We start from the raw sequence: 25000 nt of genomic DNA on the forward strand, positions 1-25000 counted from the left end.
TATATTTCTAAAGATTCTCCTTTAATAAAAAATAGTTTTTGTATTGGATTTATGACCCCTTGTCCTTTTTTGCACTATATAGGAGCGGCCCCCATCAAGTTGTTGAAAGTAACTAAGTAACTTTTACTTAAAGTACATTTTAAATGAACTACTTTTTACTTTTACTTGAGTAGATTTTTAGATGGGTAATTTTACTTGTACTTAAGTAAAATTTCATCAAAGTAATTGTACTTTTACTTGAGTACAACATTTCAGTACTTTTTACCAGAGGTGTAAAGTAACGAATTACATTTACTCACGTTACTGTAATTGAGTAGTTTTTTTGTGTACTTTGTAATTTTCAAGTAGTTTTTTAAATCGGTAATTTTACTTTTACTTAAGTAGATTTTGACTGAAGTATTGTACTTCGCTACATTGGAAATTACATCCGTTACTGAGTAAAAAAAAAACATAGTTCAAGAAAGGAAACCGAAAGCCGGGAATCGCGCACTACAATTCTCATTGCAGTGGTGGATGCTGCATAGAGTGGATGATTGAGTCGATGCAAGCCCGCCGGTGTCGAGTCACGAGAGATAGAGATGGAGAAAGATGATAGTGCGGACTACCAACAAGCTGCGGACGACCAACAAGCTGAAGCACCGAACTTTCCGCAAGTTAAAATTAAAGAAGATGAAGAAACCCCGTATCCACAACTCAGCAAGCAGTTTGCCTTCCAACCTAAAAGAGGCAACAGCTATATAATGCTGTGTAAGCTGTGCCTGCCCCGCCAGACAGAACTTTCTGCTTGTAAAAATGAATCTTCAAATCTGCGCAAGCATGTGTTGGTAAGTACAGTATTTGTCCCTTTCCATTAGTAGTTCAGACAGCGTTTTTGTTGTTTATTAGCTTTGCTACAATAAGCAAATATGCGTGTCATGGCACTTGTAGCCTCATTTTGGCTAGCACTTGCAACCACCCTGAGTATGCTAACGTCAACTAGCTAGCTAGCTAGGCTAGATATACACTAATGTACTATCCTTCTGTACCCATCCTTTGTTAACAGCCGTCATCCAATAGACTAATAATAATTCCATTCCTGTCTTCCATTCGTTTCAGTTCATAGCATTATTATGTTCAGTCTCTCATATTGTGTTAAAAACTGCAGATCAGTCATCAGCAATAAGATACACCGCATAAACTGATATTAGGCTAATCATTTGGCTGCCTCCCATGCCCTGAAACAGGAACGATGTAAATGCGCACACCATCGTTGTCAGACAGTTGGACAAGTCAATGTCAATGTGTATGTCGTTATCTCGAATTTATCACGATGTGGTGGCTTTGCAACGTGCACGTCTTTCATGTTCATGCTCAGGGGTCTCGGTTAGCAAGAATTTAGGATTATGAATTGTGATGCATGTAGAAATAGAAAATAATGTTATCATTCTGTATATATACTGTAGGTCTGTCATCTCAAGTAGCTATTTATAGCTATTTCTGTGTTAAGATGCACTCTTGATGGCAGCTCAATACTTAATTGTCAGAATTGTTGTTTGTCATTCTACAGGTCTAGTCTATGTCAGACAACATCTTGACCGGATGGTAGGGGCTGAAGCAAGTTGGACAACATTCGTCAGATGAAGATGATTTATTTTCCTCAATGAAGTCCAGAAGGTACAGGGGAGTTAGAAGGGAACCTAGCCTGTGTCTCAGTCAATATGGATCTGCTGAACTCCTTTCAGAATATCAAAAAACTGTCCCTGAAACTCAATACTGGCCTACCTGCCTCGGCCGCCTGCGAGTGACTCTTCGGCTGTGCTGGATTGCCGTTTACTGCAAAGCGAGCCCAGATGAACTCTACACACCTTGAAAATCAGCTGCTGCTCTAACTCAACAAGAAGTTTGTAGACTAATGCTCTAAAGGTGGACACAAGTAAAGTAACCAAAGTTTTAATATAGTGGGGCAGCGGCATTTTAACTTTTTTATTTTAGCTGTCATGTGGTTCATGTCTTGACATGTCCTCCCAAAAGTTCTTAAATGTTGTGTTGACAGTTTAATGTTTAATGTTTGACATGTTTAATGTCATTGCACTTATATTTCTAAAGATTTCCTTTTAATTAAAAATAACTAGTTTTTGTATTGGATTTATGCCCACTTGTCCTTTTTTGCACTAAATAGGAGCAGCCCCGATCAAGTTGTTGAAAGTAACTAAGTAACTTTTATTTAAAGTACATTTTAAATGAACTACTTTTTACTTTTACTTGAGTACATTTTTAGATGGGTAATTTTACTTATACTTAAGTAAAATTTCATCAAAGTAATTGTACTTTTACTTGAGTACAACATTTCAGTACTTTTTACACCTCTGCTTTTTACACCTCTGGGGAGGGGGCGTGGCGGTGGCGGTTAGTGATCCACCCTGACAATTTCACAGTTTCAAGTGTTACAGGCAGAATATGTGCGCAGGGGGGAGGGGGCGTGGCGGCGGTTACAAACATGAAAAAAAAAGTTACGCCACAGCTCCCGGGGCCACTTTCTTCCCCCAGTCCGCCCCTGGCTTGACCCAACACCAACACACACCACCACACACTAACACACTAACACACATACCAAACACACCATACACACACCACACACCTCACCACACACCCCACACACATCAACACACACCCCACACACACCAACACACATACCACACCCACCAACCCCACACACACCACCACCACCACCACACACCCCACACACACCAACACACATACCACACACACCACACACACCAACACCATCCACACCAACACCACCATCAACAACAACCCCCCTTTGCACTAAAGAAAGATAGATAGTTATTTAGATAGACCCTTCTTCTTCTTGTTCTTCTACTTCTTCTTCTTCTTCTTATTATTATTATTGTTATTATTATTTTATCATTATTAATATTATTATTTTCCTATTGTAATAGGCCGATGTGCCCATGAAACATTATTACAGTTTTTCTCAATTGCTTACACACATTTTTTGAAAGCATACCTCATTTTCTCAAAACTCTAAACACAAATCCCAAAATCACACCACAAAATGCAAAACCCTACATATATCCTGCAGAATGCTACTTTGCCTTCAAAACAAAGTTATGTCTCCTCAAAATGGTATTTTGTGTTCGAATGACACACACAGACCATCATATGAGTAGACATTTCTAAGCAATCATTGAACACTACTATGAATGGGAAAACACCAGTATGAAGGCCTTATCAGGAGCATTATGCCTTTTCATGTTTAGTGTTACTGTACGGTTACTCTTGTAAAATATAACTGTATAATGTTTTTACTCAAATATAAAACAACACACAAATATATAGTAACAACAAAAATATTTCTTTATTTTTTTCTAAAAGTGCTGTAGCCTATACATCACAGCAAACACAACTGGATGTGTAAATGATTTGCACAGAACAAACAATAGAAAATAGGCCAGTACAGTCAACAACACTTTGTATTGGTTTGATTGTTATAGAACCATATTGACTATTGCAGTCTCCTGTTCAGCCGTCAAGACACGCTCCCTCCCACCACGCCGGGGTAATCTTTCAGTTCTGCAAAATATACAAATACAGTACAATGTAAAATACTCTAAATACAAAAATACTATGCTCCAGATAAGGCATTCAAACTAGTGTTTTCCTATCATAGTAGTGTTTCTTACCTATTCTCTCTTCTGAATGTCCGGAGAATGGATGCAACTGAGAAGCAGCTTATGTTTGGTTGAACCCACTGGCCAGCCTCCTGCATGGTCAAACCATGGTTGACCACAAGGTTGACCACAGTGGCCCGAATCTCATCAGAGATAATGGCTCTCCTTCTTGCTCTTCCTCTTCCTCCTCCTCTTATTCTCACTCCTCTGCTTCTCTGATCACCTCTCACTTCAATGTCGCCATCCATTGTTCTCCAAACCAGGAGCTCACCTGTGGCCCTTATATTGCTAAAGCTTTGATTCCAAATTGCACAACAGCCTTGGAAATGGAAGTTTTGCCATTTGAATGGCAGTGTGTTCTGTCTGAACACAAGGAGATTTGGCATTGATGAAGTGTGCAAAATAGATGAGGATTGTGTGTAGTGTTTTGAAGAAAGTGTGTTTACAATTGAAATTTGGGTCTAAAGCAGATCGTTGTGTTTATAGTTCAGCATAATCAGTTTAGGGAGTTACAGGTTGTGGTCATTTTGTCATAAGTTCCAGTTTTTGTGTGTAAACAATTGAGAAAAACTGTAACATCATTTGTGTCAAAGAATTTACAACATCAATGTTTTGTCTGCAAATAAATCACTACCCAAACTAACAATGCCCGAATAACCTATAAACTGTTTCCTGTTTCCTGTTTCCTGTTTCCTGTGTCACGAATCCTGGACCCATCACTGGCCCAAAATGTTGGGGCTGGATACATTGGACTATAACATGATAAACTGATTTGGGTGTGTGGGCCTCAAGGGTGTGTGGACCTGGACCTCAAGGGTGTGTGGACCTGGACCTCAAGGGTGTGTGGGCCTCAAGGGTGTGTGGACCTGGACTCAAAGGTGTGTGGACCTGGTGAGTGACAGGGACTCAAGGGTGTGTGGACCTGGACCTCAAGGGTGTGTGGGACTCAAGGGTGTGTGGACCTGGACTCAAGGGTGTGTGGGCCTGGACTCAAAGGTGTGTGGACCTGGCGAATGACAGAAACACAGAACATGGACTGTGGCAGGGATCTGCCGACCAGCACTTTCCTTGATGCAGACCTGTGGCGCTTGGAGAAATGCTGGTTTATGGGAATAATTGCATTTGAGAGCGAATAGACCTACGCGTAATAATTCAAAAAATGAACCCCTTTGAGGGATCAACATAGTGGTTTTCTGTTTACAATGGAACTGAATCTCAATACCGTTACTCATATTTTTTATATATTTATACGCATATTTGGTTACATGCATTCCGTTACTGCCCAACACTGTACACACACAGACGCAGGCGCAGACGCAGACGCAGACGCAGACATACCTGAGTACCCAAAGGAGATGCTTGAGATTGGGCTGAGGTAGATACCCTTCCCATAGGCTGCCCCATGCAGCTGGGGAGAGAGGGGGGGAGGGGGGGCGTCACCTTGCTGTACCAACAACACTTCAGACCGATGTGCCAGTCTCCCTTCACACATGGCAGAGTCTAGGGTCTGTGTGTGTGTGTGTGTGTGTGTGTGTGTGTGTGTGTGTATGTGTGTGTGTGTGTGTGTGCCAGTCTCTCTTCTCTTTACGTGGCCTACGTGTGTGTGTGTGTGTGTGTATGTTTGTGTGTGCCAGTCTCCCTTCTCTAAACGTGGCCTACATGTGCGTGTGTGTGTGTGTGTGTGCATGTACAGCATGGACCAAGGACAGATTGGTGAGCTGGAAATGCTAATACACTCTCAGAAAAAGAGTGCTTCTCCAAAACATCCTGTACAATTGATGCATTTAAGGGTCAGAATGAACCTCCGCTTCCTAATAAATAACGGTTCTCTCTAGAGCAGGATGGTAGACAACGTGTCCTTAACTCTGCATTGCTCTTTATTGGCAATTAATGAGCAAAGCGGACGGGTACCACCCACACTCTCAGCCTGTGCAGAGCAGCAGCAATAGAGGTCAGCGGGGCTAATGCCCCTCTCAATGTACAGCCAATCATCCTCATCATCATCATCATCCTCCTCATCTTCCTCCTCCTCATCATCATCATTATCATCAGCAGCAGCAGCATCAGCAGCAGCAACAGCAGCCCAAATCATATGTAATGCAATATGACAGACAGTCTGTGGCAAATATGAAACCAAAGCTCACAAACTGATCATCATCCTCGTCCTCCTCATCATTATTATCATCATCCTAATCCTCCTCATTCTCATCATCATCATCATCAGCCCAAATCATATGTAGCACAATAGTATCCTTAAATGAAACCAAAGTTCACAAACTGATCATCACCAATATCATCATCCTCCTCTTCCTCATCATCATCATCATCCTACCTGGAGCTCCGTGTATGAGGGTTAAAGGTTAAAAGTTAAAGTGCCTACCTGGAGCTTGGTGTATGAGGCATTGACCAGTCCGTTTCTCAGGATAGAGTGCCAGTTCTCTATGTGGGATCCACTGGAACCAGAAAGACACAAAAGCAGAGAGGGTGAGAGGTCAGAGAGGTCGAGAGGGTGAGAGGTCAGTCACAAGGGCAGAGAGGGAGAGGGTGAGAGGTCGAGAGAGTGAGAGGTCGAGAGGGTGAGAGGTCAGAGAGGTCGAGAGGGTGAGAGGGTGAGAAGTCAGTCCCTAGATAGCTGCGGTTCGAAGAATCAACAAGCATATGGGTTCATGACACTGTGTGTGTGTATGTATGCATTTATGTGTGTGTATATGTGTGTGTGCAATTATATGTGTGGTGTGTATATGTGCGTTTGTGTGTGAGTGTTAGTGTGTGTGTGTGTGTTAGTGTGTATGCATGTTAGTGAGTGTGTGTGTAAGCATGTGTGTGTTAGCGCGTGTGTGTGTGTGTGTTTGTGATAGCGTGTGTATGCATGTTAGTGAGTGTGTGTGTGTGTGTGTTAGCATGTTAGTGTGTGTGTGTGTGTGTGCTCCCTCACTGGAAGGCAAAGGTGCTGCCGTAGAGTTTCCTGGCGGTGCGGAAGCGAGCCTCTTTGGCAGGAGGACTGCTGAGGAGCAGGAACTGGTGGGGTGTGTGCATAAACATCAGCTGCTGCAGGACACACACACACACACACACACACACACACACACACACAGGAGACAGGACGGCTGAGAGAAGGGCTCACACACACACTTTAACTAACCACTCACACACACACTTTAACTACCCACACACACACACACTCTTACTAACCACTCACACACACACTCTAACTAACCACTCACACACACCTCTGACTACCACTCACACACACCCTCTGACTACCCACTCACACACACACTCTGACTACCCACTCACACACACACTTTAACTAACCACTCACACACACACTCTAACTAACCACTCACACACACACTTTAACTAACCACTCACACACAAACTTGAACTACCCACTCACACACACACTCTAACTACCCACACACACACACACACTTTAACTAACCACTCACACACAAACTTGAACTACCCACTCACACACACACTCTGACTACCCACTCACACACACACTCTGACTACCCACACACACACACACTTTAACTAACCACTCACACACACACTCTGACTAACCACTCACACACACAGTCTGACTACCCACTCACACACACACTCTAACTAACCACTCTCACAGACACTCTATTTAACCACGCACTGTCAGAAACCCACACTGATACACATGAGAAATATTACACAAAACACACTACACACTACACAAAACACACTACACACTAAACACTACACACTACACACCAAACACTACACACTACACGCTACACACTACACAATACAAACTTCACACCAAACACTACACACTACAAACTAAACACTGCACACTACACACTACACGCTACAAACTTTACACCAAACACTACACACTACACACTACACACCAAACACTACACACTACACACTACACACTACACAAAACACACTACACACTAAACACTACACACTACACACTACAAACTAAACACTGCACACTACACACTACACGCTACAAACTTTACACCAAACAGTACACACTACACACCAAACACTACACACTACACAAAACACACTACACACTAAACACTACACACTACACACTACACACTGCACACTGCACACTACATACTACACACTTCACACCAAACACTACACACTACACACTACACACTTCACACTACACACTACACACTACACACTAAACACTAAACACTAAACACTACACACTACACACTACAGACCACACACTACACACTACACACTACACACTACACAATAAATACTACAGAGTACAAACTAAACACTTCACACTAAACATTACACTCGACACACTACACACTACACACTACACACTACAAACTTCACACCAAACACTACACAAAACACACTACACACTAAACACTACACACTACGCACTACACACTAAACACTTCACACTAAACATTACACTCTACACACTACACACTACACACTACACACTAAACACTACAGAGTACACACTAAACACTTCACACTAAACATTACACTCGACACACTACACAAAAAACACTACACACTAAACACTACACACTACACACTAGACACTACATACTACACACTACATACTACACACTACACACTACACACTAAACACTTCACACTAAACATTACACTCTACACACTACACAGTACACACTACACACTACACACTAAACACTACAGAGTACACACTAAACACTTCACACTAAACATTACACTCGACACACTACACAAAACACACTACACACTAAACACTACACACTACACACTAGACACTACATACTACACACTACACACTACACACTACACACTAAACACTTCACACTAAACATTACACTTTACACACTACACACTACACATTACACACTACACACTAAACACTACACACTACACACCAAACACTACACACTACACACTACACAAAACACACTACGCACTAAACACTACACACTACACACTGCACACTACACACTACACACTTCACACCACACCAAACACTACACACTACACACTAAACACTACACACTAAACACTACAGAGTACACACTACACACTTCACACTACACACTAAACACTACACACTACACACTAAACACTACACACTACACACTACAGACCACACACTACACACTACACACTACACACTACACACTACAAACTTCACACCAAACACTACACAAAACACACTACACACTACACACTACACACTACACACTAAACACTTCACACTAAACATTACACTCTACACACTACACACTACACACTACACATTACACACTACACACTAAACACTAAACACTAAACACTACACACTAACAACAGACTGGGGAGTTTTTCGGGATGCCGCTGTTAACATCCATGAATACACTGAATTTGTATTAGGCTATATATGCAAGTGCATTGATGACGTTGTACAGCGAATGAACGTCAGAACTTTTCCAAACCAGAAGCCATGGGTGAATGGAGAAGTGTCTTCAGCACTCAAAGCCCGTACAGCAGCCTATCATTCTGGAGACCCATGTGAGTACAAAATAGCCCGATATGAACTCAGAAAAACCATCAAGCTGGCAAAGAGACAGTACAGAGAGAAAGTGGAGTCTTACTACACAGGATCTAACACCAGAGACATGTGGAGTGGGTTGAAGACTATCACTGATTATAAAGGAAAGAGCCATCAAGCAGAGGTCTCTGTTTCTCTTGCAGAAGAGCTGAACACCTTTTATGCTCGATTTGAGTCTCACACCAGGTCAGAGGTACTGCTGGAGCAAGACAGCTGCCCTCTCCAGGTATCTGTGACTGATGTGTGCAAGTCATTCAGGAGAGTGAATGTGCATAAAGCTCCAGGACCTGACAACATCCCTGGCCGTGTTCTCAAGGCCTGCGCTCCTGAACTGGCAGAGGTGTTCAGTGACATCTTTAACCTCTCCCTGTCCCAGTCTGTCGTCCCCAATAGCTTCAAGAGGGCCACCATCATCCCAGTCCCTAAGAAACCATCAGTGAGCTGTCTCAATGATTACCGCCCTGTCGCACTCACCTCTGTTGTGATGAAATGCTTTGAGAGGTTAGTCAAAGACCACATTACATCCTGCCTGTCACCTGCATTAGACCCACTCCAGTGTGCATATAGGCCGAACAGGTCTACAGATGATGCTGTAGCTTTGGCCTTGAACACTACTCTCTCTCACCTGGATCAGAACAACACGTACGTGCGGATGCTCTTCATTGACTTCAGCTCCGCCTTCAACACCATAGTACCATCCAGGCTCATCATGAAACTACAGGACCTGAACATCAGTCCCTCCATGTGCAGCTGGATATTGAACTTCCTGACAGACAGGCCACAGGCAGTACGGCTAGGTAACATCACCTCAACCAGTCTAACACTCAGCACTGGTGCCCCACAGGGTTGTGTGTTAAGCCCACTGTTGTACTCCCTGTTCACCTATGATTGTGCAACCACTAACAGCTCCAACACCATCATTAAGTTTGCTGATGACACCACCATTATCGGCTGCATCAAGAATGGTGATGAGTCTGCCTACAGAGCAGAGGTGGCAACAATGACATCCTGGTGTCAGGATAACAGCCTGCTGCTTAATGTAGCAAAAACCAAGGAGTTGATAGTGGACTACAGGCGGCTGCAGGGAGAACATGCACCCATTCACATCGGGGCACAGCTGTGGAGAGAGTCAAAAGTTTCAGATTTCTTGGTATCAATATCAGCGAGGATCTGAGCTGGACACACCATATTGGTGTGGTTACAAGGACAGCGAAACAGAGGCTCTTTTTTCTGCGGCGACTACGGAAATTTGGCATGGACTGCACTGTACTGACCAATTTTTACCGCTTCACCATTGAGAGCATACTGACTGGTGGAATTACAACATGGTTTGGCAACAGCACTGCCCAGGACAGGAAGACACTACAAAGAGTGGTCAAATCTGCACAGCGTATTACAAGGACTGCATTGCCATCCATTCAGGACCTTTACAGCCAGCGCTGCAGGAGGAAGGCCAAGCGGATCATTTCTGACCCTAGTCATCCCTGCCACAGTCTTTTCTCCCTCCTGCCTTCTGGAAGGCGATACAAGAGTATAAGGTCCCGTACCAGCAGATACAGGGATAGTTTTTACCCACATGCCATCAGGATGCTGAACTGTCCTTGAAATATCTTTTTGCACTACAATTTTTTTCTCTTTTTCCTACCCTTTTCTCCATTCTCCAGTATTTATTTATTTATTAACGGACATTGAGCACAAAGAATTTCATTACTGATAAATGCTGTTTATGAGTAAATGATAATAAACTTGAACTGAACTGAACTGAACTAAACACTACAGAGTACACACTACACACTACACACTAAACACTACACACTACACAGTACACACTACACACTACACACTACACACTACACACTAAACACTACAGAGTACACACTAAACACTTCACACTAAACATTACACTCTACACACTACACACTACACACTACAAACTTCACACCAAACACTACACAAAACACTACACAAAACACACTACACACTACACACTACACACTTCACACTACACACTACACACTACACACTACACACTAAACACTACACCCCACTAAGCTATGAACCTTACCCTGCTTGGAGGCAACTTGACAATATGAGATCTGTTGCTGGATATGATCCTGTGAAAGAATGACAACAACTCACAATGAAAACACAAATTCACACAAATGAATCCCACAAATAAAAATGCTCCGGTGCAAGTAGAAGAGTTGTCTTGTTCCCTCACCACTGCAGAAGAGGGTGCGCTAAAGGATCAATCTTATCCATCTGCCTCTTGATCTCCAGGTAGGAGCCCTGCAAAGACACCACAATCTACACCGTTTGAAATGATTAGAGATATCTGACTACACAGTTTGAAAAGATATCTGATTCTACACAATTTGAAATGATTAGAGATATCTGACTACACAGTTTGAAAAGATATCTGACTACACACAGTTTGAAATGATTAGAGATATCTGATTCTACACAGTTTGCAATGATTAGAGATATCTGATTCTACACAGTTTGAAATGATAAGAGATATCTGACTACACAGTTTGAAATGATTAGGGATATCTGACTACACAGTTTGAAATGATTAGAGATATCTGACTCCACACAGTTTGAAATGATTAGAGATATCTGACTCTACAGTTTGAAATGATTAGGGATATCTGACTACACAGTTTGAAATGATTAGAGATATCTGACTCCACACAGTTTATCTGACTCCGCCATGGGGGTTAGCCTTCCAGGCTACTCACTTGTGTCATTTCCCGTATGGACATCACACTGTCCAGTGCTTTCTGTAAGCGCTCATAGCTTCTCTTCTGCAAAGCGAGAGGAAGTACAGAGGAAGAGATAGAGAGAGATAGAGAGAAAGAGAGAGAGAGAGATACAGACAGAGAAAGAATAAAGAGAGACAGAGAGATTGAGAGGTTACACATTATCCCGTTGTAAGGTGCGTAGAGATGAACTGACTGATTGACTGACTGTCAATCGTCTGAACGTACCTTGGGATTGAAGGCCAGGCTCTTGGGGTCAGTGGGGTCGACCACGGAGGGGTAGGGGTCAAAGATGATGCTCTTCCGCGCCGAGTCCAGTGCAGTTCTGCACATGGCCACCAGCAGGTCCACCACCTGCAGCAGGCCACACCAGACCAGGAAGAGGAGGAGCTCACGTTTGTGACACGTTTGTGACACGTTTGTGACACGTTTGGAGTTTAACAGTTACTGAACGAGATCTGCTTTGAAAGTTTACCAGAAACACTGACGTTCATGACACGTTTGGAGTGTGTGTACGTGTGTGTACGTGTGTGTGTGTGTGTGTTACCTCAGCTCCTGTAGCAACTTCCTCTACAGCTCCAGACATTACACCCAGGGTGTAGAAGGAGAAAACACACAGCTCTCTGGTGCATACGGCAGGCTGCACACACACACACACACACGCACACACACACACGCACACATGCACACACATACACACATACACATACACACACACACACACACTCTCACACACACACACACACACACACACGCACACACACACATGAATATCATGTTACAGTTTTTCTCAATTGTTTACACACAAAAACTGGAACTTATGACACAATGACCACAACCTGTAACTCATGTGCCAACTCCCTTAACCAATTCTGCTACTATATATAACTATAAACACATTTCCTGCTTTAGACACAGATTTAAATTCTAAACCACACTTTTTTTTCAAAACACTACACACAATTATCTGCTTTAGACCCAGATTTCATTTCTAAATCACACTTTCTTCAAAACAGAGCACACAATCCTCTCCATTTTGCACACTTCATCAATGCCAAATGTCCTTGTGTTCAGACAGAACACACTGCCATTCAAATGGCAAAACTTCCATTTCCAAGGCTGTTGTGCAATTTTCAATCAAAGCTTTAGCAATATAAGGGCCACAGGTGAGCTCCAGTTTTGGGGAACAACAGATGGCAACATTGAAGTGAGAGGTGATCAGAGAGGCAGAGGAGTGAGAGTAAGAGGAGGAGGAGGAGGAGGAGGAGGAAGAGGATAAAGAGAAAGAGCAAGAAGGAGAGCCATTATCTCTGATGAAATTCGGGCCACTGTGGTCGACCATGTGGTCAACCATGGTTGGAACATGCAGGAGGCTTGCCAGAGGGTTCAACCAAACATAAGCCGCTTTTCAGTTTTATCCATTCTCCGGACATTCACAAGTGAGAATAGGTAAGAAACACTACTATGACAGGAAAAAACTAGCTTGAATGCACATGGAGATGGAGATGGAAAGTGTATGAGCGCAATCCTCAAGCACAGCTGCCACTGATACAGGCCATGGAGGAGGCATGTGGCGATATAGCTCCTGAGGCATTTCAGGGCTGGATTCGCCATACTAGGCCATACTTCCCCCGCTGCTTGGCCAGAGAGAACGTTGCCTGTGATGTCGATGAGGTCCAGACAGGAACAGAAGACAGGATGCAGCCTTGTGTTTTTGTCCTTTTTTATTTTACATTTTTCTTTCCTTTTATGTTGACTGTACTGCCCTATTTTCTATTGTTTGTTCTGTGCAAATCATTTACACATCCAGTTGTGTTGGCAGTGATGTATAGGCTACAGCACTTTTGGAAAAAATAAAGAAATATTTTTGTTGTTACTGTATATTTGTGTGTTGTTTTATATTTGAGTAAAAAACATTATACAGTTATATTTTACAGTTTTTCTCGATTGCTAACACACATTTTTTGAAAGCATGCCTCGTTTTCTCCAAACTCTAAACACAAATCCCAAAACCACTCACACAAAATGCAAAACCCTTTATACATCCTGCAAAAGGCAACTTTGCTTTCAAAACAGTGTTATGTCACCTCAAAAGGGTACTTTGTTTTCTAATGACAAACACAGCCCATTATATGAGTAGACATTCTAAGCATCGATTGAACACTGATGTGCTCAATGGAAAACACTACTATGAAATGGGAAAACACCCAGTATGAAGGCCTTATCAGGAACATTATGTTACTATACGCTTACTCCTGTAGTAAAATATAACTGTATAATGTTTTTACGCAAATATAAAACAACACACAAATATACAGTAACAACTAAAATATTTCTTTATTTTTTCCAAAAGTGCTGTAGCCTATACATCACAGCAAACACAAATGAATGTGTAAATGATTTGCACAGAACAAACAATAGGATATAGGCCAGTACAGTCAACAAAAAAAAGAAAGAAAAATGTAAAATAAAAAAGGACAAAAAACTACTGCATCCTGTTCTAGCTCAAGACAATATTGACAATGTGCTATCAGAAATAGACCTACACAGTGTTGTGAATGTTGTTGCATTTTGTGTGAGTGGTTTAGGGATTTGTGTTTAGAGTTTTGAGAAAACGAGGCATGCTTCATGTGTGTAAGCAATCGAGAAAAACTGTAACATTGGATTGGATTGCAATACAGTACAGTAATGTGTCAGTGCTGATAGGACGCAATCAGTTGTGAAATGTATATGACTTACTTGCACATAGTCATAGCATAACTGTTTGACTGTCGGAGTTTCTGACAAAAGGCACCCTGTACACCTGCTTTATTCTCAAGGTGTTCCGCCTTAGAACACAGTCCACTGTGGCTAGGCTCACTGTATTGATGTTTAGGAATATCTTGGTCATCAATGGTTGCACTTTGTATTTGTTTACGTAATTTTACAGATACAGTACAATGGAAAATACAAGAATACTATGCTCCTGATAAGGCATTCAAACTAGTGTTTTCCTGTCATAGTAGTGTTTCTTACCTATTCCCTCTTCTGAATGTCCAGAGAATGGATGCAACTGAGAAGCGGCTTATATTTGGTTGAACCCTCTGGCCAGCCTCCTGCATGGTCAAACCATGGTTGACCATAGGTTGACCACAGTGGCCCGAATCTCATCAGAGATAATGGCTCTCCTTCTTGCTCTTTCTCTTCATCCTCTTCCTCCTCCTCCTCCTCCTCTTCTCTCTCCTCTGCCTTTCTGATCACCTCTCACTTCAATGTTGCCATCAATTGTTCTCCAAACCAGGAGCTAACCTGTGGCCATCATATTGCTAAAGCTTTGATTTCAAATTGCACAACAGCCTTGGAAATGGAAGTTTTGCCAATTGAATAGCAGTGTGTTCTGTCTGAACACAAGGAGGTTTTGGCATTGATGAAGTGTGCAAAGTACACTGGTGTTTAGTGTTTTGAAGAAAGTGTGGTTAACAATTGAAATTTGTGTCTAAAGCAGATAATTGTGTGTTGTGTTTTGAAGAAAGTGCGGTTAACAATTGAAATCTGTGTCTAAAGCAGATAACTGTGCTTATAGTTTAGCAGAATTGGTTTAGGGAGTTGGCACATGAGTTACAGGTTGTGGTCATTGTGCCATAAGTTCCAGTTTTTGAATGTAATCAATCGAGAAAAACTGTAAAACAGGAGTAAGCGTACAGTAACACTGAACATGAAAAGGCATAATGCTCCTGATAAGACCTTCATACTGGTGTTTTCCCATTCATTGTAGTGTTTTCCATTCAGCACATCAGTGTTCAAAATACGATTTTGAGGAGACATAACTTTGTTTTGAAGGCAAAGTAGCATTTTGCAGGAGAAGTGTAGGATTTTGCATTTTGTGTGTGTGGTTTCTGGATTTGTGTTTAGAGTTTTGAGAAAATGAGGTATGCTTTCAAAAATGTGTGTAAGCAATTGAGAAAAACTGTAATCTCGCAGCGGAAACAGGTCATGGGTTGTGAATAACTTGTGAAGAGAGTGGAAACAGGTCATGGGGTGTGAATACGAATAAGAGCTCTCTTCTGAGGCTCACCTTGAGCATGGAGCCATTCTGAAAGACATGCTGCTCATCACACACCACACAGTACTCATTTAGAGTCGGGATCCTCTGCTCAGAGTACTTCATGATCTAGCATAGAGAGACAGAGGGAGGGAGGGAAAGGGAGAGAGAGAGCGAGAGGGAGAGAGAGAGGGAGAAAGAGAGAGAGAGAGAGAGGGAAAGAGCGGGGGGAGAGAGAGAGAGAGAGAGAGGCCAATAAGAGCAGAAAGGTGAATGGTTGTTAATGGAGTTTTTGCCAAATTCCTGTAAGTCAAGTCAAGTCAAAGTGTTTATTGTTGCATGCACCAAGTTGCTTCAGGGCAGCGACATTTTTGTGACTTGGCAGGCAACATCTACGCAGTAGACGGCATACAAGATTAAAAAATAACATATAACATTATAGCATATAACATATAACATATTAAAAGTAGCAACAGTTTAAAATAAAATCCAAAACGAAATGATTGCGGTGCTCTGGTGATAGCTGCTCTATTGATGTGGTTCTATGTCCTTACATGCACATAGACATATTTGTTGGTGTTTATGCATTTGATATGTGTTGATATGTGTTTGTGTGAATGTATTTGATATGTGTTTGTGTGAATGTATTTGATATGTGTTTGTGTGAATGTATTTGATAGGTGTTTGTGTGAATGTATTTGATATGTGTTTGTGTGAATGTATTTGATAGGTGTTTGTGTGAATGTATTTGATCTGTGTTTGTGTGAATGTATTTGATAGGTGTTTGTGTGAATGTATTTGAGATGTGTTTGTGTGAATGTATTTGATATGTGTTTGTGTGAATGTATTTGATATGTGTTTGTGTGAATGTATTTGATATGTGTTTGTGTGAATGTATTTGATATGTGTTTGTGTGAATGTATTTGATATGTGTTTGTGTGAATGTATTTGATATGTGTTTGTGTGAATGTATTTGATATGTGTTTGTGTGAATGTATTTGATAGGTGTTTGTGTGAATGTATTTGATATGTGTGTGTGAATGTATTTGATAGGTGTTTGTGTGAATGTATTTGATATGTGTTTGTGTGAATGTATTTGATAGGTGTTGGTGCTTATGCATTTGATATGTGTTTGTGTGAATGTATTTGATATGTGTTTGTGTTAGGCAGAGCCCTACCTGCACGAGGAAGCCGTACTCCAGGGTGGGAACGCTCTTGCAGTGGATGAGGGCTTGTGATGAGAAGAAGAGCTCAATCAGCTGTTTGGTGGTGATCTGCACCGTGGGTCGGGCTCCACCCACCGGCACACTCTGAGGTGGAGGACAAGGACACACACTCTGAGGTGGAGGACAAGGACACACACTCTGAAGTGCAGGACAAGGACACACACTCTGAGGTGGAGGACAAGGACACACACTCTGAGCAGGAGGACAAGGACACACACTCTGAGCAGGAGGACAAGGACACACACTCTGAGGTGGAGGACAAGGACACACACTCTGAAGTGGAGGACAAGGACACACAACCAACCAGCAGCATTAGCGGCTATAGCTCAGAGGTCAAAGTGTGGCTTCAGTTAGCAACAGGCGTAGATGAGGAATGCTACACTTTCAGAAATACAGTCCTTAACAAAAAATAATCTTCTCATCTTTTCGTCTTAATAATTCATGTAATGAACAACCTCAATAAACCATGCAACCCCTCCTTTCATCTGTAAAAAAAGGGCCCTTACTTCTGAAACTTAATATGAAAACCTTAATGGCTTCTGTGTGGCGAGGGCCTGCTGGTCACCCACCTGTGCGTTCGGGGCGTAGGTGAAGTGCTCCCCCCCGGGCCCCTTCATGGTGCAGGGGCCCGAGCGGCTGATGAGGCGCGTCACCCTCAGCTCTGGGGCCCGCAGTGGGCCCTTCACCACAGGGCCCTGGATCAGAGGCACACACGGGGACCTGCCAGCAGAGGGCAGCAGAGAGGTGGAGCTGAGTAACAAAGGATGCAGGTTCCACACAACATTCTATAGCGTGGCCTTTATGCTCATAGTCTCAGAGCATCCAATCAGAGCTTTCCTTTCACCATCACACAGCTCTTACATTAGTTTACATCTCTACTGGATGTAGAGCGCTTGTGTAACACTTTAATTCAATTGAATTCAATTTTATTTATATAGCGCCAAAACAATATAATTTAGTGTGTCACTTTAGTGTGAACATTATTGTTAAATGTAATATAGAAATGGATTTGACTTTACATGAATACACTTCAATTTCACATGAATCAATTTGAACACATTACCATGTAGTCATTAAGCAGATACTTTTCCCTAAATTGACTTTTGTTATTGTGCAGATATCCAATTTGATCAGAATGTGTTCTCGCTGCATAATAAACCCAATGTCCAGTATGTGTGACTAACTCAGTTCGTGTAGTGCACTGATTATCACTGAAGTGTCTGTTTGAGTGCTGCAGTACTTGGCCACAGGTGAGAAGATGCTGAGGCCGGCGCGGAACTTCTTGATGGTTCCTCCGGCCTTGAACCAGCTGTGGCGTTTCTTCTGCTGCGCGCGGATCAGGTCATTGCTCAGGAGCTTCCACTGCTGCGACACGAAGGTGCGCAGGATCCTGACGGGGCAGAGAAACACACACAGCATGCGTGACACGTTTAACACACACACCTCAGAGTCTGTCACACACACAACATACGTGACACATTTAACACACACACCTCAGAGTCTGTCACACACACAGCATGCGTGACACATTTAACACACACACCTCAGAGTCTGACACACACAGCATATGTGACACATTTAACACACACACCTCATAGTCTGTCACACACACAGCATACGTTACACATTTAACACACACATCTCAAAGTCTGTCACACACACAGCATGCCTGACACATTTAACACACACACCTCAGAGTCTATCACTGTTCATAATGACAGGTTTTCATTCATATTTTCGAGTGGCATATCTATTGACTGTAATGGACAGTGTCATTTAATGCCCCAGTGTGGTAAAGGGAGGTCTGAATTGTTCCGTGTTCATTAGCAGTATACAGAGGGAGAATCTATCTCATCACACCCCCATTGTTCAGTGTTTGATGTGCATTACGTGATATATCATCACACCTCCATTGTTCAGTGTTTGATGTGCATTACGTGATATATCATCACACATCCATTGTTCAGTGTTTGATGTGCATCACGTGATATAGCATCACACATCCATTGTCCAGTTTGATGTGCATTACGTGAAATCTCAGGAGAGCACAGGTCTAGGCACAGGTCTGAGTCTGTGGCAGTGACGGTGACGGTGACGGTGACAGTGCCAATCTGGGGATGTAGGTTAAGCCTCCACCCCAAGGCCAGGACTGGTGTACGGGGGACACTAATCACTTGATCTTGGTAAGTGTGACACTGTGACTCTGTCCCTGTGTCAGTCACTGAGTAACGGCGTTCATTCAGGAAGAGCAGGCAGATGAGGATGAGGATGAGCCGGTCACTCACTTCTTAAGCTGGACCCCGAGGCCAAAGCCATCTTTACTGGAAGGCTGGAACACATCCACAGTGGGCTCTGTCAGGGCAGAAGGCCAGGGAAAGGTCAATGTGTGTTTGTGTGTGTGTGTGTGTGTGTGTGTGTGTGTGTGTGTGTGTGTGTGTGTGCAGCCTGCCAGTGGCATATCTATTGACTGTAATGGATAGTGTCATGTAATGTCCCAGTGTGGTAAAAGGAGGTCTGAATTGTTCCGTGTTCATCAGCAGTATACAGAGGGAGGAGCTATCTCATCATGACCTGTCTATCTGACTTGTCTATCTGACCTGTATGTGCTTGACCTGTCTATCTGACCTGTATGTGACCAGGGCCACATCTGCAACAAGGCCAGTGACTGTCTATCTGACCTGTCTATCTGACCTGTCTGTCTGTGCTTGATCAGTGTTGTAATCCTATAGAATTAGTTTGTTCTGTACCTGGTCCATCCAGATACTGGGAGAGAGAAAAACGAAGGCGTAAGATGATTGGTTCAGTTCGGACGACCTTCCAGGCACTGGCAACCTCCTCCTGGCATCAAAGATACACACACACACACACACACACACACACACACACACACACACACACACACACACACACACACACACACACACACACAAACCACATAAACAACCACACCACATACACACACACACACACACACACACACAACAGCGACCATGTATGCACTGACAATAACACATTTTTAAACATATGCCACTTTTTAATGTCAAGGTCTTCAAAGTCTTCAAAGTACATGTCAAGCATAACTCACATCCAGGAAGCCGATATTGATCTGTAAGTCAACATCCACATCATCAATTGGCCCATACTCCCTGTCAAAAAAGAGAACAGCCAAAAGACTGAAGATATTAAGTAATAACTGTGTGTGTGCGTGTGTGTGTGTGCGTGTGTGTGTGTGTGTGTACAGGTTGGTGTAAGATTATAATGGCTTTCCTCTAACATCCTTATGCTAATATCTCCGACGTCAAAAACAACAGAAAGGAATTTCTAGTTCTATGATGGTGCAAGGTAAAATAATAGTACAAACACATCCTCTCAGATATTATACATATGTGTGTGTGTGTGTGTGTGTGTGTGTGTGTGTGTGTGGTTGGTGTAAGACCATAGCACTGCTGTTACCTCACAGACACGGCTCTGTCGGTGTAGATGTCCCTCACTGCCCCGATGTCTGCATCCAGCTGAGGGTGACGGTACAGGTCAGAGGCAAAGTGCCCCTAGAGTCAGGAGACACAGAGGAGACCGACCAGTTACACACAGGACACAGACCAGTTACACACAGGACACAGACCAGTTACACACAGGACACAGACCAGTTACACACAGGATACCAACCAGTTACACACAGGATACCAACCAGTTACACACAGGATACCAACCAGTTACACACAGGATACCAACCAGTTACACACAGGATACCGACCAGTTACACACAGGATACCAACCAGTTACACACAGGATACCAACCAGTTACACACAGGATACCGACCAGTTACACACAGTTACACTGCTAATATCTCCGACGTCAAAAACAACAGAAAGGAATACTTCTATGATGGTGCAAGGTAAAATAATAGTACAAACACATCCTCTCAGATATTATACATATGTGTGTGTGTGTGTGTGTGTGTGTGTGTGAGTGAGTGTGTGTATGTGTGTGTGTGTGTGTGTGTGTGAGTGAGTGTGTGTGAGTGAGTGAGTGAGTGTGTGTGTAAGTGTATGAGTCAGTGAGTGAGTGTGTGTGAGTGAGTGCGTGTGTGAGTGAGTGAGTGAGTGAGTGAGTGTGTGTGTGAGTGAGTGACTGTGTGTGTGAGTGAGTGTGTGTGTGAGAGTGTGTGTGTGAGTGAGTGAGTGACTGTGTGTGTGAGTGAGTGACTGTGTGTGAGTGAATGAGTGAGTGAGTGAGTGCGTGTGTGAGTGAGTGAGTGAGTGAGTGAGTGAGTGTGTGTGTGAGTGAGTGACTGTGTATGTGAGTGAGTGTGTGTGTGAGTGTGTGTGTGAGTGAGTGACTGTGTGTGTGAGTGAGTGACTGTGTGTGAGTGAATGTGTGAGTGAGTGACTGTGTGTGTGAGTGAGTGACTGTGTGTGAGTGAATGAGTGAGTGAGTGTGTGTGTATATCTTGAGTGCTATGTGCATATTGTGTGTCTCCTGTGGTGGTTTAGAAGCAGCGCTGCAGAATAAGGTTTGTTATAAGTAAATAAGGTGTGTTTTCGCTCACCTGTATTCCGTACATGAACTCCTCACAGTCGCTGTCCCCATCAGAGTCCTCTTCACCCCAGCAGTCTCCGCTCGTGCTCTGGAGAGAGGAAGAAGAGTTGTCACCTTCATCCCACAACTCAACCAAAACTCCCCTCCCCTCCCCTCCTTAAACCCTCCTCTTCATCCTAGAATTCTCCACGGGTGCTCTGTGGACAGGAAGACGAGGTGAGACCTCCAGCCCATCTGCGCAGGGGTCAGTCTGGGGTCAGGGCTCAGTCTGGGGTCAGTCTGGGGTCAGCCTGGGGTCTGTCTGGGGTCAGGGGTCAGTCAGGGGTCAGTCAGGGGTCAGTCTGGGGTCAGGGCTCAGTCTGGGGTCAGAGGTCAGTCTGGGGTCAGTCTGGGGTCAGGGGTCAGTCTGGGGTCAGGGGTCAGGGCTCAGTATGGGGTCAGTCAGGGGTCAGTCTGGGGTCAGTCTGGGGTCAGGGGTCAGGGCTCAGTCTGGGGTCAGGGCAGTCTAAGGTAAACCCACACCTTTACCTCTAATCACTGGACTCTGCATGAGGCCAGATAGACTGATAGGTGTGTGATAGATGATTGATAGATGTGTGATTGATGATTGATAGATGTGTGATAGGTGTGTGATAGATGACTGATAGGTGTCTGATAGAGATGATTGATAGATGATTGATAGATGATTGATAGAGATGACTGATAGGTGTCTGATAGAGATGATTGATAGATGATTGATAGATGATTGATAGATGTGTGATAGATGATTGATAGATGTGTGATAGATGATTGATAGATGTGTGATAGGTGTGTGATATACAGTATATGTGACAGATGTGTGATAGATGATTGATAGATGTGTGATAGATGATTGATAAATGTGTGATAGATGATTGATAGAGATGACTGATAGGTGTCTGATAGAGATGATTGATAGATGATTGATAGATGATTGATAGATGTGTGATAGGTGTGTGATATACAGTATATGTGACAGATGTGTGACAGATGACTGATAAATGACTGATGCCCTTGTAACAATGACACTATGAGCACACTGTATACCCATTAAGCTGTTTTTGTATGTATCATGAATGCAACATATGATGTTTGTATATGTATTATGTACATTTACCACATGTATGCTGTGCCATTGACCACTTGTTGTTTCCCCTCCCCTTCTGCCACACGACCCCCCCCCTTCCTATCTCTTCCCGGCCGACCTCAAGCAGATGGGTCCCCCCTTATGTGCCGCGGTTCTGCTTAAGGTTTCTTCCTGATTAACATGGAGTTTTTTCTTGCCCCTGTTGCCTTTGTGCTTGCTCTAAGGGGGTCCAGGCACTGGGCTCTGTAAAGCACCATGAGACAATTCTATTGTTTTAGCGCTATTTAAAAAAAAATTGAATTGAATTGAATTGAATCGAAATTGAATTGATAGATGACTGATAGATGTGTGATATATGTGCTTCCATCAATCTGTACAAAACCGCACATTTACTTGTGATCTCAGATCACTCAGTTCATCTCAGCCTAGCCTACATGTGTTTATTAATCTCAGTCTAGCCTACATGTTTATTGATCTCAGTCTAGCCTACATGTGATTATTTATCTCAGTCTAGCCTACATGTGATTATTGATCTCAGTCTAGCCTACATGTTTATTGATCTCAGTCTAGCCTGTGTGTTTATTGGCACCCCGACATCACACAGTCCTACTATTAGTCTGTTTACGTAACACATCTTTACTTCACAGCTAAAATGACACTAATGTTCGGTCTAATTAGGCCTTGCCTTAATTTCTGTCTCTCTTTCTCTCTCTTTTTCCATCACTGTTTGTCTGTCTACCCCTGCTAGAGACTTGCATTTCTTTCTTTCTTTTTTTCTGCCCCACTAACACAGTCACCTAAGCAACCAGCTTACCCTAAATGACAGATGGAATCCCTTAACTGCACAAACAGATCCAGACACTAGGAGACAGAAAGAAAGACAGAAAGAGACACGAGTCTCTAGCATAAGTAGACATAGATAGATATATAGATAAGGTAGATAGATAAGAAAGAAAGAAATGCAAGTCTCTACCATAATCTATCTATCTTTCTATGTCTACTTATGGTAGAGACTTGCATTTCTTTCTTTCTTATCTATCTACCTTATCTATATATCTATCTATGTCTACTTATGCTAGAGACTCGTGTCTCTGACCTGGTCTGCGCTAGCACACACACCAGCATCTATCTAAACTCAAGCCTTTACAGTTTACAGACCGAAGGTGCTCACATAGCTAACACACACACCAGCATCTATCTACACTCAAGCCTTTACAGTTTACAGACACGAGATGCTCACATAGCTAGCACACACACCAGCATCTATCTAAACTCAAGCCTTTACAGTTTACAGACCGAAGGTGCTCACATAGCTAGCACACACACCAGCATCTATCTACACTCAAGCCTTTACAGTTTACAGACCGAAGGTGCTCACATAGCTAGCACACACACCAGCATCTATCTACACTCAAGCCTTTACAGTTTACAGACCGAAGGTGCTCACATAGCTAGCACACACACCAGCATCTATCTACACTCAAGCCTTTACAGTTTACAGACCGAAGGTGCTCACATAACTAACACACACACCAGCATCTATCTAAACTCAAGCCTTTACAGTTTACAGACACACGATGCTCACATAGCTAACCACAGACCCCAGGGTCAACATAAACTCAAACCTTTACAGTGAAGATAGGGAAAAGCCCACCTTCTTTTTATTCGCAGTTGTAATCCAACACCATGGTCCTTAATTGGCAAAGAGAAGCTTAGATTGCACATTTCCTCAAAAGAGTATGTGTGTGTGTGTGTGTGTGTGTGTATGCCGTGCGTGAATTGGATGCGGTTGAAGGTCAGTGGAGCAGATTGTTCCATTAGAACAGAGCTGTCGCTGGTGCAGTGAGATCATCCCCATGCTAAAGTAGTGCTAGCATGTGTCTGCTACTCAACAGCAGGTGAAGCTCCTCACTGATGAAACCCACAGCTCATCTGGGCTCTCAACCGTTTAGGAGAAAACAGTGGCTAGACAATCAAAGATCCAAACAGATCCACAAATGCAAATGTGTGGACTGAACAGGAGCTGGACGAGTGTCCTGTATCTGTGTCCATACAGATAAGGTCTACAGCCTGTCTGTGCTGTCTGCTCCTTTGTGGAGTGAATGAACAGTAGAG

At 43.0% G+C, this 25000-nt stretch overlaps 1 protein-coding gene across 5 annotated transcripts in view; it reads right to left on the bottom strand.

The window, feature by feature from the left end:
• Positions 1-25000, bottom strand: part of LOC105892459 (protein mono-ADP-ribosyltransferase PARP6) — a 31982-nt gene that overhangs the window by 5885 nt on the left and 1097 nt on the right. For 2 of the 5 annotated variants that reach the window (XM_031564681.2, XM_031564677.2), the window contains exons 3-19: positions 21791-21868; positions 20694-20788; positions 20326-20386; positions 19988-20078; positions 19526-19592; positions 18481-18630; positions 17810-17960; positions 17193-17324; positions 16048-16143; positions 12541-12633; positions 12222-12347; positions 11973-12038; positions 11453-11538; positions 11297-11345; positions 6607-6719; positions 6052-6124; positions 5010-5079 (exon numbers count right to left, since the gene is read on the bottom strand). In XM_031564681.2, coding sequence (XP_031420541.1) covers positions 5010-5079; positions 6052-6124; positions 6607-6719; positions 11297-11345; positions 11453-11538; positions 11973-12038; positions 12222-12347; positions 12541-12633; positions 16048-16143; positions 17193-17324; positions 17810-17960; positions 18481-18630; positions 19526-19592; positions 19988-20078; positions 20326-20386; positions 20694-20788; positions 21791-21868 — 1597 coding nt within the window. Of the gene's footprint in view, positions 1-4038; positions 4678-5009; positions 5080-6051; positions 6125-6606; positions 6720-11296; positions 11346-11452; positions 11539-11972; positions 12039-12221; positions 12348-12540; positions 12634-16047; positions 16144-17192; positions 17325-17809; positions 17961-18480; positions 18631-19525; positions 19593-19987; positions 20079-20325; positions 20387-20693; positions 20789-21790; positions 21869-25000 lie in introns of those variants that run through there. The other 3 variants (XM_042703935.1, XM_031564679.2, XM_031564680.2) reach the window with 3 other exon arrangements.

Source organism: Clupea harengus, chromosome 3 (assembly GCF_900700415.2).
Source record: "Clupea harengus chromosome 3, Ch_v2.0.2, whole genome shotgun sequence".
Classification (NCBI taxonomy): Eukaryota; Metazoa; Chordata; class Actinopteri; order Clupeiformes; family Clupeidae; genus Clupea; species Clupea harengus.